This window comes from Melitaea cinxia, chromosome 28 (genome assembly GCF_905220565.1).
Source record: "Melitaea cinxia chromosome 28, ilMelCinx1.1, whole genome shotgun sequence".
Lineage (NCBI taxonomy): Eukaryota > Metazoa > Arthropoda > Insecta > Lepidoptera > Nymphalidae > Melitaea > Melitaea cinxia.
Genome location: NC_059421.1, coordinates 3,183,342 through 3,201,694, shown reverse-complemented (window position 1 = coordinate 3,201,694; position 18,353 = coordinate 3,183,342). Strand labels below are relative to the sequence as shown.

At 32.1% G+C, this 18,353-nt stretch overlaps 2 protein-coding genes across 2 annotated transcripts in view; both read right to left on the bottom strand.

Moving 5' to 3' along the window:
* LOC123667501 (dynein axonemal heavy chain 1-like) overlaps positions 1-538 on the bottom strand; it is a 103,502-nt gene extending 102,964 nt beyond the window's left edge. The window contains exon 1 of the mRNA XM_045601392.1: positions 371-538. Within this exon, the coding sequence (XP_045457348.1) occupies positions 371-538 (168 nt within the window). The remainder of the gene's footprint in view (positions 1-370) is intronic.
* Positions 539-8,867: 8,329 nt separating this feature from the next.
* Positions 8,868-17,009, bottom strand: LOC123667416. The gene is made up of 9 exons (XM_045601320.1): positions 17,006-17,009; positions 16,773-16,780; positions 16,575-16,611; positions 12,547-12,686; positions 11,968-12,243; positions 11,483-11,640; positions 10,525-10,780; positions 9,661-9,822; positions 8,868-9,002 (listed from the first exon to the last, which is right to left on the bottom strand). Exons 1-9 carry the CDS (start codon positions 17,007-17,009, stop codon positions 8,868-8,870), a joined length of 1,176 nt encoding a protein of 391 aa, XP_045457276.1.
* Between the last annotated feature and the right edge of the window lie 1,344 nt (positions 17,010-18,353).

The window sequence follows — 18,353 nt, the reverse complement described above, 5'->3', positions numbered from 1 at the left end:
AAACCCGTAACTATTCAAAGTTTCATATTACAATGAAAATCTTTGACAGGAGACGACACCGTGCTATTTTTAATATCTAAGATTTTTATTTTTGTGTCCACCCCCGCTGGAGCGGTCAATTTTTGATATGATATTCAAAAATGTTTAGAATTCCTAATGTGGGTAACACAAAAATAAAAATCTTAGATAATATTATGATTATTCTAATGATGGGCACGAGTACATTTTGTATGTTTCGCAATATAACACTCGTATGATACAAAATGCTAGGTTACGAAAATTAAAGCTACTTTTTGCAATGAATAAAATATCTTGAATTTTTTGTATGTAAATTAATAGTTTTTAAACAATGACAAAAACTAATAAATACCTGTAAAAGTAGTTTCATACGCTTCTTAGCAAATACTTGTTTTGAGGGATCTTCCTTCATCATATTCGAAACTAGCTCTGAATAATAACCCCTCTTGGGAATCAAATCCCTTTCTGTATTGTCGTACACCAAATCGTGTTGCCTAATCTTTTTCTTGCGGCAATGCATTGTTGCGCAATACAATAAAAATATTTATCTTATAACTAAATTTATTTGTTATGAAGATTAAATTTTTTTATTGATAGCATTGACAATTCATTTTTATTTTGTTTCGTTATGTCCAGCCAGTATTTTATCTAGTTATGTAAGTATATACTTTTTGCATGCGAAGGAGGATTTTTATTCTATAGCTGAAGTTAAACTTTATTTATTATTATCTCAATCACGTGAAAGGTTATCGATTTATTGTGCCACTAGATTGGCAAACAAGCGGTCCGCCTGTCCCATCGGACGGCTTATCGGTATCTGCTTATCATCATAAGCAGATACCGTAGCTTGTGGATGACAAAAGCGTCGCAAGGTCGTTGCCAACCTTATCCGTGACCCTCCCCAAGAGCTCTGGCTACCATACTCAGCAACAGAACACATACTTGAGAGTTATTGGCTATGATTTTCGATAACTATGAAGTACTTTCCCAGTCGGGGCTGCTCCACATTTTGATCAAAACATTTCTCTCCGTGTCCTACTTCAAAAATAAATAGATTGATACCATAATTTTAGGTGTAATTTTCAAATATCATTTATCATTTCGTAAGACGTAGTCACTATCACGTAAGGCAAACAGGAATATCATATATATGTAATCCTTGCTTATAAGGAACAGCTGTTACCAGCACATGTTACAAGCTTATAGCTCGTGGTCGACAATCAGTCAAGCAGAAAATTGAATCCTAGAATACCGCACAGGCTAGGACATTGTGGTTTACCCTGCTTTATTTGTACGATCTGCATCATAATAATACATAACATTGTTTTCATCTCAAACATTTAAATAATTACACTTCGTTTTTTATATAAAACTAGGCATGAGAACAAATATATGGCTCTCCAGATTTTTTTGCAACACCAAACGCATCGCAAACGCGTTGCTGACCCTAACCCGACCCTTCCCAGGAACTCTGGCTACCTTACTCATTTGAGAGCACTATTATTTAGCTGTAATGTTCTGTAAGATTAAGGTACTTCTCTAGCCGGGCTGCTCCTGATTTTGATCAGGATACTTTCTGCTGCGTACTACTTTAATTTGTATTTGCAAAAATCCAAACAAAAATTATCTAAAATCCAAAAGTGAGTTTGTTTGTTTGACATGTGTGTAGATAGGGATCTGATAAGACTATAGGTGCTATTGTATATCATTCTAATAATCATCATCAATCGTCAATCATCCAATGATTTCAAGAAATGTTGGTGATGGACAAAGTAGCAAACACATCTTTGAAATTTATCTAGAATACAACTCAAGAACACAACACAACAACAGTCTCCAGTTATAGTCTGGTTGGTCTTAATGTTTTTTAAAGCTATTTATGCTACGTATTGTGCGTAATAACGCGTGGTCGATTAACAGGTGAAATATAACCGGAACGTTTGGATCCAGATACTGTTAGATTGATATTTTCTTTGCTATAAATAAAACAACTTGCAAATAATGCACATGCTAACATACATACGCACTTACATGAATCCAAGACAAACATAATTTAAAAAAATATATTTTTAAAATCGCCAAATTAAAAGTATTGAAATAAAGAAAACAATTAACTGTTTGTGTTCATCTACAGTAAACAAATTAACAAATAGGTAGATCAGAGGAATTTCGTAAAAGTATGCTTAAATATAGCATAACAAATTGGATATATAAATTGGATAATTGCATTAATGTCACAAATATGGTTTTTTAACATTAAATTAACAAAATTCACAAAAAGATGTGGCGGTCCGAAATTCGCCAGATCAGCTAGGATATTAAAAAACAGAATTTTAATATAAAAAATATAATGGTCGTTTTTTTTCCAAAGGAAATTAATTGTTCCATTTTATCGCGGTCGAGCGTACTTTCTCAAACAAGACGTTATGTTAACGACTCCGGAAATAAAAGAACGAAAAGTTGGAAACTTCTGACCAATTATAAGCTTAACGAATAATAAGTATAAACTTTATTCTTGAAATATTCAATACTGCTTGAATTAGGTTCAAGAAATTCGAGTATGTTTACATAATGATTTCAAAAGGCAAAGTCATTACTACTGCTGGTTATGACTTTGCCTTTTGAAATCATTATATACTTCTGTTATATTATTAAAACATAGCACTGATTTTTAATAGCGTTTTGTTTTTCTAGTTCATCAAAACAACAAAACATCAAAAATGAAATTCTCATTTTTGTAAAAAATTATCTTCCAGTACTGTCGATGTTGCATGTCGGTAAACAAGCGTTCGGCTCACCTGATGGTAAGCGGTTGCCATTGCTTATAAACTCCGGCAACACCAGAAGTATCGTAAGCGTGTTGCCGGCCCTACCCACTTTTGCCCATAATACTAAACTTACCACAGAAAACAGCACTGTTTGAAAGCGGTATTATTTAACTGTGATCTTCTTGTAAGACCGAGGTTCCCCCAATCGTTCGCTCGTACCTACTGAAGATTTTTAGCAGAATATTTCCTGCTGCGCTCTACCTCATTTAAAATTCTAGCTGTTACCAAGGTCCACTTATCAATCTAGCCAATTTCATTAATTTCAATGCCACGGACGTTTTAAGCAAATTATATTGAAGTATTAGACAAATTATATTGTATTTTAGTTGGAGGAGTTTCAGGTCTTAGAATAGATATAGTTGCTTAGTTGTAATACCGCTTCTACCATTTTTCTGATACAGATTTCAATTGCATTTAAAACATTATTATTTTATTTCATTTAATAAATTATTTCAAGAATCAAAACTTTTAAGGAGGTGATACTTTTCAGTTTTCTTGGATCTGTTCGAGTTTAATTTCAACCCTAAATTTTACCAATAAGGAAGTAGTAATTTTGAGATCAGTAACTTCAACGAAAAACAACCCATCTAACTTAGCTCTATTCAAAAGCTATCAACTCGGATATAACACCATTCAAATTGTTAAGTTTAAGCTTTAAAAATTAAAAATTACAAATCGACTCAACAAAATCTGAAGTGCAAAACAAATTTAATAAAAAGTACAATAACATTTTTATTTCGATTATGAAAATATTAAAGACAATATTAAATACAAGTTATTTTATTTAAAAAAATTTAGATTACTTATTATATATAGGAACGAAACATCTAAGTCCCATCTAAAGTTATTACGTTCATAAGCCAACAATATCACTTGCAGTGAGTCACAGTGCAGACAATGCCTTTTATACGGTTGAGCAAGTCTAGTGTAAAGAACTTTGTCTATGGTATAGATTATAAGCTTAAGCGATTCTACTCATCCTATTAGTTGAAACTCCATTCGTTTATTAAAGAGTAGACTTGGATTTTATCTGTCAAACTATTTATCTTTATATATATATTTCTTGTGTGCGTGTGTATGTCACTGAACTCCTAGACGGCTGGACGGATTTTGATGAAATTTTTTGTGTGAGTTCAAGAGGATTCGAGGATGGTTTTGATTCACAATTTGGTCCACTGGAATATGTTTATTTAACTAATTTTTCATTTATAAGTAGTTGTTAATTTTGAAATGTTTTACATTGGATCCGGTAGACTGCGCTACCATCGCAGCATCTAATATTAAATATTATTCTATTTTAATTTCAGTTTGTGCTGCGATCAAACTGAGAAAAATATTTGAAATTTTGTGTTATGGCAAAACAACGTTTGAGGGGTCAGCTAGTTTGCGTATATAACGAATCAAATCTTCATCTTTCATGAAATAAACACCTACCAGTCAACAGTTTCTTATAGGATTAAAATACTTTCCATACATTTGTACTGGCTATATTGATGTATGCTGTGGTATGTGCGTTTGTGCTTGTATGTTGTGTGTGTTTCCGGACCCCCGACACAGGAGCAAGTCCTAGCGGGTGACGTTGAGTGTGAGGCGCTATTTACCTTTAATGCAGATTATCTGACTATGCTGCGTTGCTATCATTGCGCCAATCTATTATCATCATATTTTTTATTACATTCGTTTTATTGTGGACAAATTTGAACACGATTCTGAAAATATAAATTTATTTTTTTGTTCCATTGTGGGCTTTTATCCATAATCATATACATACTGCATTAGATTGATAATCCCTCCGAAATATTCATGATACCTTAAGTTGCTTTTATTCATCACTGATCAAGAAATGAAACTTAAGAAAAAAAAAAGATTTAGCTATTAAAAATTTTTAGGCTTAATGTTGAATCATTGTTTTATTAGGCATAGCTAGTATAGCTATGCCCGCGACTTCGTCTGCGTGGAATTTAACAAAAAAGTTATTGTTCAGTTCGAAGAGTTATACCATAAATAAATTTCTCAAATAAAAGTAGCCTAAGTTGCTCCTTATTACATCAATTATCTGCCAGTGAAACTCTCGTCAAAATCGGTCCAGCCGTTTCAGAGATTAGCCGGAACAAACAGACAGACAGACAAAAATTTCCAAAAATGTTATTTTGCTATACGTATCGTATATACATCCATATGCACTTAGTAAAAAGCAGTTATTTTAATATTACAAACAGACACGCCAATTTTATTTGAATAGATGAAGAAAATCACAATGACATATAGGAAGACATATATCGCTCTTCCTAGTAAAAATGTTATTACCTCACTTAATTATTACAAAAATAATACAATTTTTACAAGATCTTGTCACTTGGACCACTCCCGTCACGTTTCGAGGTTCCTCGACGCTCCTTAGTCACAAATTATAAGCTGCTTTCGAGATATTCCTAGACTGATGCGCGCGACTTGTGTAACTTATGCTTAAGGTTGCAGTTGTCGTTGTGTTAAAATATTAAAAATTTACTTACACAACGATCTAATAAATACACAACAAAAGAAGTTTACTTTTCAAATGTATTTAAAAACAAAAAAAAACTAAGTTTAAAATCTATGTTACGACATATACAAAATAATATTAGTAATTGTGTTTGCTCGCAACCGAAAAAAACCGACTTCAATTATATGGCCATGGTAAGTAGTCGAAACAATAGTCAAATAAATACGCGTTACCAAAGATTACTCAACAAGTACTCATCAGATCTTGGTCAAATTTAAATGAGACTACAAAACAAGCATCAGCTTTCATTTTAAACAAAAATCATAAAAATCTATATATACATCCAGTGAAAAGTTATGCGGTATAACACTACGTAGGTTGACGAAAAATGGTCAAGTAAATAAGCATTATTAGATATAACTCGAAAACTCGATATTCATTTTGTTTTTTTTTTTTAATTATCATTGTTGTTTTTATGTGGGTAGTTACATATTATTATCATTTTTAAGTTTATTATGTTTTATTTTAGTTGTATATTATGTTCATTGTTTCCAATGTAATTATTTGTAACTAGCTGCTGCCCGCGACGTCGTCTGCGTGAACGCTATACAGCACCAAAAATACCTGCGATTATACCTTTTATAATAACATTCATTTACCTGTTTCTTCTCTACATTTCATATCTACAGAAATTGCCGTAACAGAGGGAGACTGTATTTTGTAAAATTGACCTTCAAAGAGTGCTTATTTTCAGCACGCTTTGAATAAATGACTTTATGGTGATTCTGCTGAATTAAGTTATAGGTTGTGACTGAAGCAGATGGAAAAAATAATGAATATAGTTATATGGCTAAAAAAAATAATACATGGCGCTGCTTTAAAATTGTCTTGATAGTACTTATAATCATTTAATTATGTTTATCGGCCTAAGTTACTTATATTGCGTGATATTTATAGTGTGAAGCTAGCTTATAGCATGGTTATCAACATAATAACAACATTCAAATATGCGTCGTTAGATTAAACGTTGTTACAGAATGCGTTGAAGAAATAAAGGTTCACTGCTCGTTCCCCGTAGGTGATAGCGTGATAATTTGTAGCCTATATGTTGACCCGACTTCTTAATAATATTCGTGCCAAATTTGAAGTAAATCCATGTAGTACTTTTTGAGTTTATCCCGGACATACATACAGACAAACAGACAAACAGACAAAAATTCTAAAAATCATATTTTTGACTTCGGACAGTCAATGTACAGTTTTGACTTTCCTACCATTTTATTATATGTATAGATACTATCCACATAGTTATATTTTAATAGAGTTGTTATGTTGTGATTTTTATTTTTTGTCTTGTCTTTAAGTTATCTGTATATCGATGTATGTGTGTGAGTATGAATAAATGATTATTATTATTATAAAAGTACTTGTTAGATCTCAATTAAATTGAAATAGAACCACATGTCAAGCACCATCTTTTGATTAAAAAATTATCATCGAAATCGGTTCACCCAGTCAAAAGTTTTGAGGTAACACTAACATACATTAAAAAAATACAATCAAATTGCGAACCTCCCTCCTTTTTTGAAGTCGGTTAATAGATAAGCTTAATATAATTTTAACAACAGACGAATTCAATAAAATCTATCTTTGATGTGCTTCCTATCGATAGTTTTCTGTAATTCTACAAGAGTTTACTCTTTTAGAACTAAGTTGACTAAAATCAGTAAACCCAGTGAAATTTAAAGCCCGCTGAAGTGAAAAAATACAGCAAAGAAACATTTCTACAAAATACAGAATGAATAATTTACAAAACTTTAATAAAACTCGAAGAGACTAACCGCATTTAAACGAAGTCCAAACCGTGAAAGCAGATTTTAAAGTAATTCTAGCGGAATCACAACTGTTTCAACTTAAAATTATACTAAGCGATCGTACACTTCAAACAGCGCTTTTAAGCGCTTTAAATGCTATAAAATATCAATTAAAATTTTAATGAAATGACGGATTCCAGATTGTACTTAGGGGAAAGGCGTACAAAATGACATACTACTTACCTAGCTAGAATTAAGGAGATCAATCAACTTAATACAATAAGAATAAATATCATATATTTCTAAATACTTAAAATAAAACCGTTTTGTCCACCCTACGTGGCTAAAATGACAAACATATGGACAATATGGCATCTCAAGTTTATATTGAAAATCAGTCAATTACAAATAAGAGTTCGAACGTAAAACATTTTGCACATTTGCACAAACATTTTAAACATTTTGCCTTTTTTGGCTTAGACGTTGAATACTTTTACTGCCAGAATCTAAATATTTTAATTTTTTTAATTTTTTTTTTTTTTTTTTTTTTTTTTTTTGTTACAGGTAACTACAATAAATTTAAATAATACAATAAATTTAACAATAAATTTATTGGTTACTTAAGTGATTCTTTTCCATAGAGGTTTTGTTCCAACCCTGTCGGTTTGTTTTTCTAGACTAGTCGCGAACCATTTTGTTTGATTATTATCGAAAAGACGAATAACATAATAAGTCAAATGTCATAATATGCCATTTTGTCCGATCGGAGTTAAATCGTTACGAAATTATTTTGAAAATACGTGATAAGTAATGCAAAAAAATTCGCATGTATAGTATAATAAAAAAAAATTACTTAAACATACAATTTAAAAAAATATCTTTAGCATACACACACAGTCATCAGTTCCTAAGGATAACAACTTAATGCTTGTGTTATAGGTAACAGCCAACTAGGTAAATTTCTTTTTCGATAAATACACATATAAATAATACATATGAATAAATATATAATCTTATATTACACTCAGACTGAGACGCTAATCGAACTCACAACCAGCGTAGCACAAAGCAGGACCACTACAAACAGCGCCAACGGGCTAGTCAAATCAAAACTAACTTTGACGTTACAATACAAATTACATACGTACAAATCTTTAATTTATCTTTAAGATCTATCTCTCATCTTAGTTTTCAATACGCAACAACCCTTTTATCTTGTTAAAATACGACGTGAAGTTGAAAATTTTAAGAAACATTTTCGAAGGTCGGACAATTTTAAGGGTATTCAGTTTGATCAGGCTTAAGCGAGATGGTCATCAAGCAAATTGTGTTAACGCCTTAGTGAAAGTTTTTTTTACTTGTGCTCTTTTGAATATTTGAAATAATCTTGATAATAATAGTAGTAGTTCTTGGTAAACGTTTTTTAATAGTTTCGCTTCAGCCTTTAATATCCCACTGCTGGGCACAGATTTCTTTCCCCGTGTAGGGGAAGGATCAGAGCTTAATCCACACACTGCTCCAATGCGGGTTGGCGGATATATTCCCTACTATGAGTGACGATCGTTATCAGGTGTACATGATAATTGATAACAACCGGGACCGATATTTAATAGTAAACAAAAGAGTTTGTAATAAATTTTAATATAAATAACGTAAAACTAAATGATATAATTAAAAAGAATATTTTTGTATAATTCCAATTACTAAAATTAAGTGTTATAATAATTAAACATCATTAATTCTATTCGGTTGTTGGCTTGTCCTTTGCGTTATAGCATACTTCTTTACAGATCTAAATTTACCTTGCAACTTCTCTGACATGGATTTCATTTTACTCTTTCTGGAAAATTCTGGTTGTTCCTAAAAATCATATCAGATCATTATAAATCGAATACAAATTATTTACAGTCAAATGGTAACAGCTTGTAAGGGATAGATTTTTTTTATATACAACTAGGTCGGTAAATAAGCGTGCAGCTCACCTGATGGTAAGCGATTACCGTAGCTTGCGGAAGCCTGCAACAACAGAAGAATCGCAAGCGCGTAGCCAATCCTACAATCCAGGAGCTCTGGTCACCTTACTCACCACAAGAACACAGCACTGCTTGAAAACAATATTATTTAGCTGTGATCTCTGTAAGTTCGAGATACTTCCCAAGTCTCGCTGATCCAGATTTTGAGCAGGAAATTTTCTGCTGTGCCCTACCTTAGTTAAAGATAATAAGATTAACTTATTTGATGCAATTATTTTGTGTATCTAATATGTCCACATCATCTTATAAACAATTAACTCGTCATCACAATTTCAGCAAGTATTATAATAGTATCCTAAATGATGTGAAATGATCACTTAGAACCAACTATTCTATTGTGGCACTAGTAAAGAATAGTTGTTCACATAAAAATAAAAATAAAAGTCAAAAGTATAAAGATACTGGTGGACTACATATTGCTATAACGATCTTATACAAACTAGTCCAATTTTAATAAAATTTAATTGCAGAAACTTTTCTATAACCATTTTCAAACTCAGATGTATATCCGAAATTTCATCTGATTCAAGAACCGTTTCCAATTGATTTTCGACTTCTTCTTCGTGTATCTCACTTAAATTTTGTAATTCATTAGCCTGTACATTTTCTATAACTGCGTCACTCTCTGACGAGAAGCTGCTAACAGCCTTAAACATAAAGATAAGCAAAAATAAATTGCAAATTTCACATAAACAACTACACAACTATAGCTTAAGATATTACAAATTAACTTAATTTCATAATCACCTAATTTTAGTCAAAACAGTTCAAAATATCTTAAACACAAGAGCGACACAAAGCCATGTTCAAAGGAATGTCGGTTGCAGTGTAGTATGTAAGTAGTGGTAAAACCTCAGTTGAGCAAAGCTTTTATGGAGCTCCGAAAATTTAATTTACAAAATAATAATAACTTAGCAAAAATTCAAGCTCAAAACAGGCTTTAGCACCAAATAAAGTTTACCGAATCAATACATATTTTGTTCGAACTAATTAAACAAGGCTATTTTCTTGCCTACTGTTCAAAAATTTCAACATTTTCAATGCTATAAAATAAAAAACAATTAATAAAAAATATCCATCTTCCATCATCCAACTGCTGGCTTTGAAATACACAGGCCGAAGACGGGCAGCAGCGTTTTCGGTGCGACTAAGCCAGCCCTGCGGTCACCATCCTGCCTGCCCAGCGTGGGGACTATGGGCAAAACATATGAGTTCACGCCGTTTTTGGCGTGAACTTGCGGAGGCCTATGTCCAGCAGTGGACTACAATAGACTGAAGTGGTGATGATGATGAATAAAAAATATAGAAACATGTGTTAAAATGTCTAATATAAAAACTATAATATATACCGGTATTATAGACGTCCGTTTAAACGGTCCAATATCAGGTGCCACACCTCGTGGCACCAGTACGGGGTCGATACAAAGACGGTTATCTTCATTCGCATTGAAAATAAAGAAAGACTTTGCATTTGGTGGTAAGCAACGATAAAGAATATGACCACCAGCTCCGAGTAGACATAGCAACGCAGCCATCACTGCTATCACTGGCGCATAGCCTAGCTTTTCCACTGGTAGACTACATCTCGACTTTCTTTCGTCGAACCTGAGGGACACAGTCAACATTAAGTGAGACAGTCGACATTAAGTGATTGAAAATTAATTTGACATCAATATGTAACTATATCATAATAATATGTTTAAATCTAATTATGATACTAAATCATATGTAATTAGACATAAACGAGACTCTGTTTTTAATGCCTAATGCATCTCATGTCATTTATATTTTAAAACGTTAAGTTTAAAAGCCAAAAATACATATTTTACTACAATTCATCATTCATCATCATCATTTCAGCCTATCACAGTTCACTGCTGGACATAGGTCTCAAACGTTCACGCCGAAAATGGCGTAAACTCATGTGTGTTGCTCATAGTCACCACGCTGGGCAGGCGGGTTGGTGTCCGCAGGGCTGACTTTGTCGCACCGAAGACGCTGCTGCCCGGCTACGGCCCGTATATTCCATTGCCAGTAGTTGGATGGTTATCCCGCCATCGGTCGGCTTTTTAAGTTCCAAGGTGGTAGTGGAACTGTGTTATCCCTTAGTCGCCTCTTACGACATCCACTGGAAGAGAGGGGGTGGCTATATTCTTCATTACCGTAACCACACAGCAATACAACAATTCATAACAATACAATACTACAATACTACAATTCATATGTTATTTAGTTTTTTTTTTTTTATGTTTAATGTTGGAAAAAAGATTATTATTTATGAACTATATACAATTATTACAGTATTACCAGTCATCCACGCCGCAATTTTTGATTCCGTCACAGACCACACCTGTAGTGAAACAGTAATCTATGTGGTCGACGGTACATATAGTCTCATTTCTCATAAAACAACCACTTTTTGGAGCGCGACGAGCTGCCGTGATCGTTACTTGGTAGAAATTCGCCTGAAATATCCTTAAACTTAAAATCACCATTTTTTCACACCTTATATTATTTTGTAAGTTTTATTTTTAAAGATACTATGTATGCTAGCTTGTAATATGCACAATAAAGTATATTTCTTCTTCTTCTTCTAATTACTTTACTAATTACTGGTAATTAATAGTAAGTTACCATACCCTGTTAGTGTAAATATCTGTTCTTCTAACGTACAATATGAATTGAATTATGGCCAAAGTTGACCAAACTTACTATACAACTAAATCACTTTTAAAATATTTAAAATCTGTGCTTAATCGTGCTACATTGACCAAATTAAATTTATTACCTACATTAATATCTGAATTGATACTACTATTACTCTTGAAGAGAAATCGGACCCGATTCTTGACTGTAAACACAAAATACGGTGAATAAACTTCCCTGTCCAAAAGATCACAGAGTCTAACACAGCGCCATCTCTTGAGGACTGTCAAAGCGTCTCTGTTCACAGCACAATTCAACGCAATTGTCGTTGGGTATCTGACCACAACAAGAAGATACTGTGGTGACGATGCCACGACTTCGACTACACATTCGTAGTCTATATCGTTTAGCGTGCGGAACACCTGAAATATTACTTTGGATGTCAAAGGTTTTGCTCAGCATTGAATCATTCTCATGTTGTGAAAGTGAGGGAAAATACAATATGAATTCTTATGTTCTTATAGTAGTATCTATTAAGGCTGTTATGTTGTTATATATAAAATATACCAATATAGTGCTATGATGTTATTCATGCTCATGGTTTTCATCACATCATCACAAAACCTTGTTAAATTAATATATATTAGACTAAATTATTTCTAGACAAAACGTAATCAGTTCATTATGATCTTAACCAAAAAAATCAACAATATATATTATGATACCAAAGTGGTTGTGTCCGACATTCCCATCCCAAATGAGATGTCAAACCGTAAATGCCTAGAGAAGGCACATTCATTTGTTATATCCTTAGGCCGATACAGCAATAACAAACCATTGGGACTCACTATAGATGGTATAAAAAGTAAAACAACTAATTCAAACTGCATAATCGTAGTAGGGACAAAACATAAAGTACATTTTTTTACCATACTTTCAGTCTATCGGGCTATGCATTTTGACAATAATGTAAACTACTTTCAATTTCGATGAATCTACACATTTTATATAACCAATTCCCTTGAAGTGGTCGCTTTATTTAGCGATAACAACACCAATTGCTTGTAAGTGTTGCTTCTGTTAATTTTTTTATTATATAAAGAATACTCTTGATTTAACAAAAAGTAAATTAATATGAAACATCGTTTACTTTATTTATTTATTCATAATAAAAAAATCACTATGATTTCGAAAATAATTTGTATAATACTAGTGACCCGCCCCGGCTTCGCAAGGTTGCAAAAACGATTAGTGTTCCTCTACTATGTATTATACATAGAAAACCGCATGAAAATCCGTTGCGTAGTTTTAAAGATCTAAGCACACAGACAGTGGAAAGTGACTTTGTTTTATACTATGTAATGATAACTATTATATTAAAAAAAATTAGTATCGATGACAATAACAAAGACTGGCTGGACCTGTACGTGTCATTTGTCAAATAAAATTATCTGCGAAAATTATTTACTATGTAATTTCAAACTTTTATTTTATTAATAAATTTATATATGTTATTTTAATGAAACATAAAATGGTCAAATTTCACATTGAAAAGGTGAGTAGTAATATTCCATATTACAATTTATTATACATATAAAAATGTGCTGTGAGGCTACGGCACCAAAGAATATAGCCACCCCCTCTCTTTCCGTGGGTGTCGTAAGAGACGACTAAGGGATAACAAGGTTCCTCTACCACCTTGGAACTTAAGAAGCCGACCGATGGCGGGATAACCATCCAACCACTGGTTTTGAAATACACAGGCCGAAGACGGGCAGCAGCGTCTTCGGTGCGACAAAGCCAGCCCTGCGGTCACCAACCCGCCTGCCCAGCGTGGTGACTATGGGCAAAACACATGAGTTCACGCATTTTTGGCACGAACTTATGGAGGCCTATGTCCAGCAGTGGACTGCAATAGGCTGAAATGACGATATAAGTAGACAGGAATCAAATTTTTTTGTATAAATTTAATATTAAAACTTGATTAGATTTTCCTTTACTAAGCTGTATATAAAACTCGATAAATTTTATCGTAGCTTCAATGTTAAGATAAAATAAGTAAAATATTTATTAAATGTCTTAAAACAATATTCGTCCTGTTGCCTCTTATTAAAATTGAAGTTTATTAATTTTGTTGCTGAGGTACTTTATTACTTAAAGAAAATTTTTAACAAGAATTTGTGAAAAGTCTTATATATTCTCAGTTTTATACATAACGCCCATTACTAAGACAAAAAGTACGAAGTGAAATTATTGTATCTGAAAGAGATGAACTGATGTTTGCTTGCAGAGAAGAACTTGACCAAATATCGAAAGGAATTGAAGTATCATGACTCGAAATCAAAATATAGATTGCAGAGAATACGCAGCTAAAGCTACGCAGCTTTTATTTAAAAATTCTTTGAATACATTACATACTTATTCGAAAACATACTCTGGAGCATCTCAAATTTTCACCAAAAGCTTATTACTGCAGCTCAAGCAAAATTTGCCTAAGGATAACTATTATGAAGATAACGGTACCGTGAAAAGAGATTTAAGTATTGAAACAGATATATGTATTATGAGAAGATATTGCAAGAGAAAAAGAAATCAGCTTATTAATCGCGCAACAGTATCAACTAAATCTAAATATTCTATTAATCGAACAGAAAATGAGACCATCGATGAATTTAAACACGATACAAGTGCTTGTGGTGACAGCGAACAACAAGTTAATTTTCCAAGCGCTTGTTTTAATATCAATCTGACATCAATAATTATTGATAATCTTAAAACCTTGTTAAGTGATTGGATTAAAACATATTTGTTAGAAAAGAATGAAACAAAACAAAAAATTGATACAGTACTTGATTCAATATTGCATAAGTTAGAACTGCAAGCAAATGATCATGATACATCCTCGTCGTATACATATACAGTTGACGTTGAGGTAGTTAATCACGATTCAAATCAAAAAATTAAAGTACAATCAAATACCTGCCTTAAAGATACTTTATTAAACAACACCAAACAAATTAATGACACATCTAACTTAAGTATACCTTTAAATGGCAAATATTTAAGAATTATATCAACGCTGAGCCTTCCTCGACATGCACACAAAACTAAGAGATGTCGAAACTCACGTGAGCACATGAAAAGATTACGACATAAGAAAATTCTACTATCTCTTAGTAAATCCAGTAACTACATTTTTAAGTCATCTAATTTAGATTTTTTGATGTTACCTACAAAATCACTGACTAAACACTGTGTTACTTATGATAATGATGAAAATAAAAAACCTAAAATAAATGATGTTGAACCTCAACCACTATTAGATATTAAAAACCTAGTCGACGATTCTACTACCAATAACAACTCAACTAACCGAATTGTAAGAAAAATTAAAGAAAACGGACTAATTTCTAATAATTCCAATAAAATCAAAAACTATTATCAAAATATATACAGTGGTGGTAGTCAAGAGAATGTATGTAATTCAGCAAGGAACCAAGAAAAGGAGCTTGTTTTCGATAATAAGAATCATATGAAAGAAACACACCAAGACCAAGATTTGAGTGACCCATTGATAACAATTGACTTAGTAAATCAGAGTTTTGAATATCCAAGCAGAAACAAAAAAGGATTTAAAACGGCAACTAAACCTAATACTTATAAAGCCAAATGCAGAAAAAATAGTAAGTGTAAGAAAAAGCTATCTCAATACAAATACGTAAAATCAAAACAATTTACTTATTTATTTAAGAAGTCTAATAACTTAATTAATCAGGAAAAAACAATATTAAAACATTTTCAAAGCATAATGAGATATTTTTCGAATTGGGAAGGCAATAAAGATGTAAAAGTAGATATTCATGTTAACATATTTCCATCGAAGGAAAATAAAAAAGATAATTGTAATCACGTAGAAGAAAGTCAAATTACTACTTTGAATACTGATCGTAATCAAAAACTAACATTCGAAACGACTGCTTATAACAATGAAAACTCATATGGAAAACAAAATATTATCCCTCTTTTAGACAGTGCTGTTAGTCAAGTCAAATATATAATTAGAAAAGAAACGTCTACAGATACGTCTGAAACAAACAACAAAGTAAATAGTGAAAAAAGTTTGCATGACGTAAAACACACAAAGATTTCTCAAGAAATAAATGAGATTAAAGTCATAATTAAATCTTTAGCAACTGCAACGGAAAAAATTGCAAATGATCACTTAAAACGCAAACAGAGCATACTCAAGGATACCAGAAATGTTTTAGCTGAACCAGCTAAAAAGACATCAAATGAAAACCTGGCTAATACAATCAAAACATCTAAATGTACACAATTTTCAAGCATATCCCCTAGAAGTGAATTAATTTCTGGAATAAAAATTAAGAAGGAACCAAAGTCTAAAAGTGTTAAAAATTACAATCCACGCTTATTAAAGAAAAGTACTTCATACAGAATTATTGACAGTGAATCTATATTAAAAGTAACCGATATGACTTCAGCTGCACAAGATGTTACACGTACGACCGAAACAGTAGTCGATGCAGCGCTAACTTGCTCTTTACCTAAATCGAAATCATTGTTTGATGTATCTATGGAACCAGATAAAAACAAATTACTAGCATTTTATTGCGATGATTTTGTTAAACCTAAGGAGCACCGCTGTAACCATAATATCTCATATTATGCGAACTCGTGTAAGGAAGAGTGTCGACATATAAAACCACTCTATATTTATTCGAACTGCAACCATGATACTCATTGTAATAACGATATATGTCACGAAGATGCTGATTTTGTATGTACCGAGTTTACATCAACACATGATGACTGTGGACTTTGTAATCGCTCTAGGTCATCTATCTGTATAGATATTGATAGCAAATCGTGTGACAAGAAAATAAAAATCAGAAACAGCTCTAGTATGGGTTTTTGGGAGGGGTGTATTTACTGTTTTTTCTTATGGATACCACTATTACTGATCGCGTGGTTGTTTTATATCCATGTTTTGAAAGATTTTGTTAAACCAAAACAAAACATACTACGAAGATTATATTTACCCAAACACAACACAGCTGATAACTTTAATAATATCCCCGTAGAACTCGCGGATTTAGGATTCTAGAAAATTAATTTACATTTTAATAAACGGTGAGAATCAATATTTTTACTACCACGACTAACTCATTATCCCATGTTTAGTAATTTTTAGTAAAACTTTCTATAGTAAATATCATTTTGTTTTAGAACATGCAGAGTAAGTTACGTTGAAATAGAGACTTGGCGAAGATTTCAAAATGAATTTAAATGAACAACGAAATTCAAAGGATGAAATTACTATAAGTGATATTGATTTAAAAATCAAAAAACAGAATGATGGAATTAATATAAGTTTTCAAGATCTTGAACATCATACACAAAAACACGCAAATTCATCAATTGATTTAATAGGTTTACAATCAAATTTAAGCGATACCTTAAGTGTTGAAAGTGTTCCTAAAACTAGTATTGGGAAAATACTGAAAAAACAACGTCGTAAATATACCCACTTCGAAGGAATCAAAAATATACACTTCAAGAATAAACATCAGAATAAAAATATAAATAAAAAGCTAGAATCATATCATGATAAAACTAAAAGGAACATTTCCAGTACTAGGAGAATCATAAAAAATCTCTACTCTGATTCAATAGTTGCTCTTCAAAGAAGTTTAATAAAAAAAGTAGTAGAGAATAATTTTTGTGCTGGTACAGTAAATGTAGTACTGGCTCAAGTGAATAATGTAGCTATTTTGGACTACAACAAAAAAACGAATACGATAAAAAGTCGGGAAAATCTTGTGTTCCGAGATAGTTTAACAAGCGACGAAAGTATCCTTAGTGAATCGGATACAATAACATTTTCATCGTCCTTTGAAATGTCTCAATCAAATAGTAACAAAGTTAACTCTCCAAACATTAATTTAAAAGAAAATAGTTCTGCAACACTCACTGCTCAAGGTCTGGATGAGGTAAATAGTGTAAATGATAAATTTGTTATAGCGAAAACTAGTTCTTATTTTAAAGTAAATAACTCTGATCGCACGCTCATTATTCATGACTCGGCTAATGACTTATCAAAACTAACAAAAAATGATTTGAAAAATTTTAACAATCAAGACCTAAAACCGGTTCTATTGGACACCATTATCAATATGAAAATGTATTCAGATGTACCTAAAAACAATTTAATTCAAGACAATTCGGATAACTTAAACGATGTAATAATTGCGAATGAAAACTTTAAAATGCCAACACTTAAGTTGGAAAATGACGTCAAAAATGCTACACTTGAAATTTTTCCTAAAAGTACATTTAGAAAACCATTAAGCACAGAAGATGATGGTGACAGGCTCAACCATATTCGCTTACCTAGTGAAAATACTATAAGAGAAATGTTAACAGAAAAATCGCAAAAGAGGTGCTCCGAGGACTTTAATAACTATACTCCTGTTGAAGATTTGTGGGAAAAACTAACGGCATTCCTTGATAA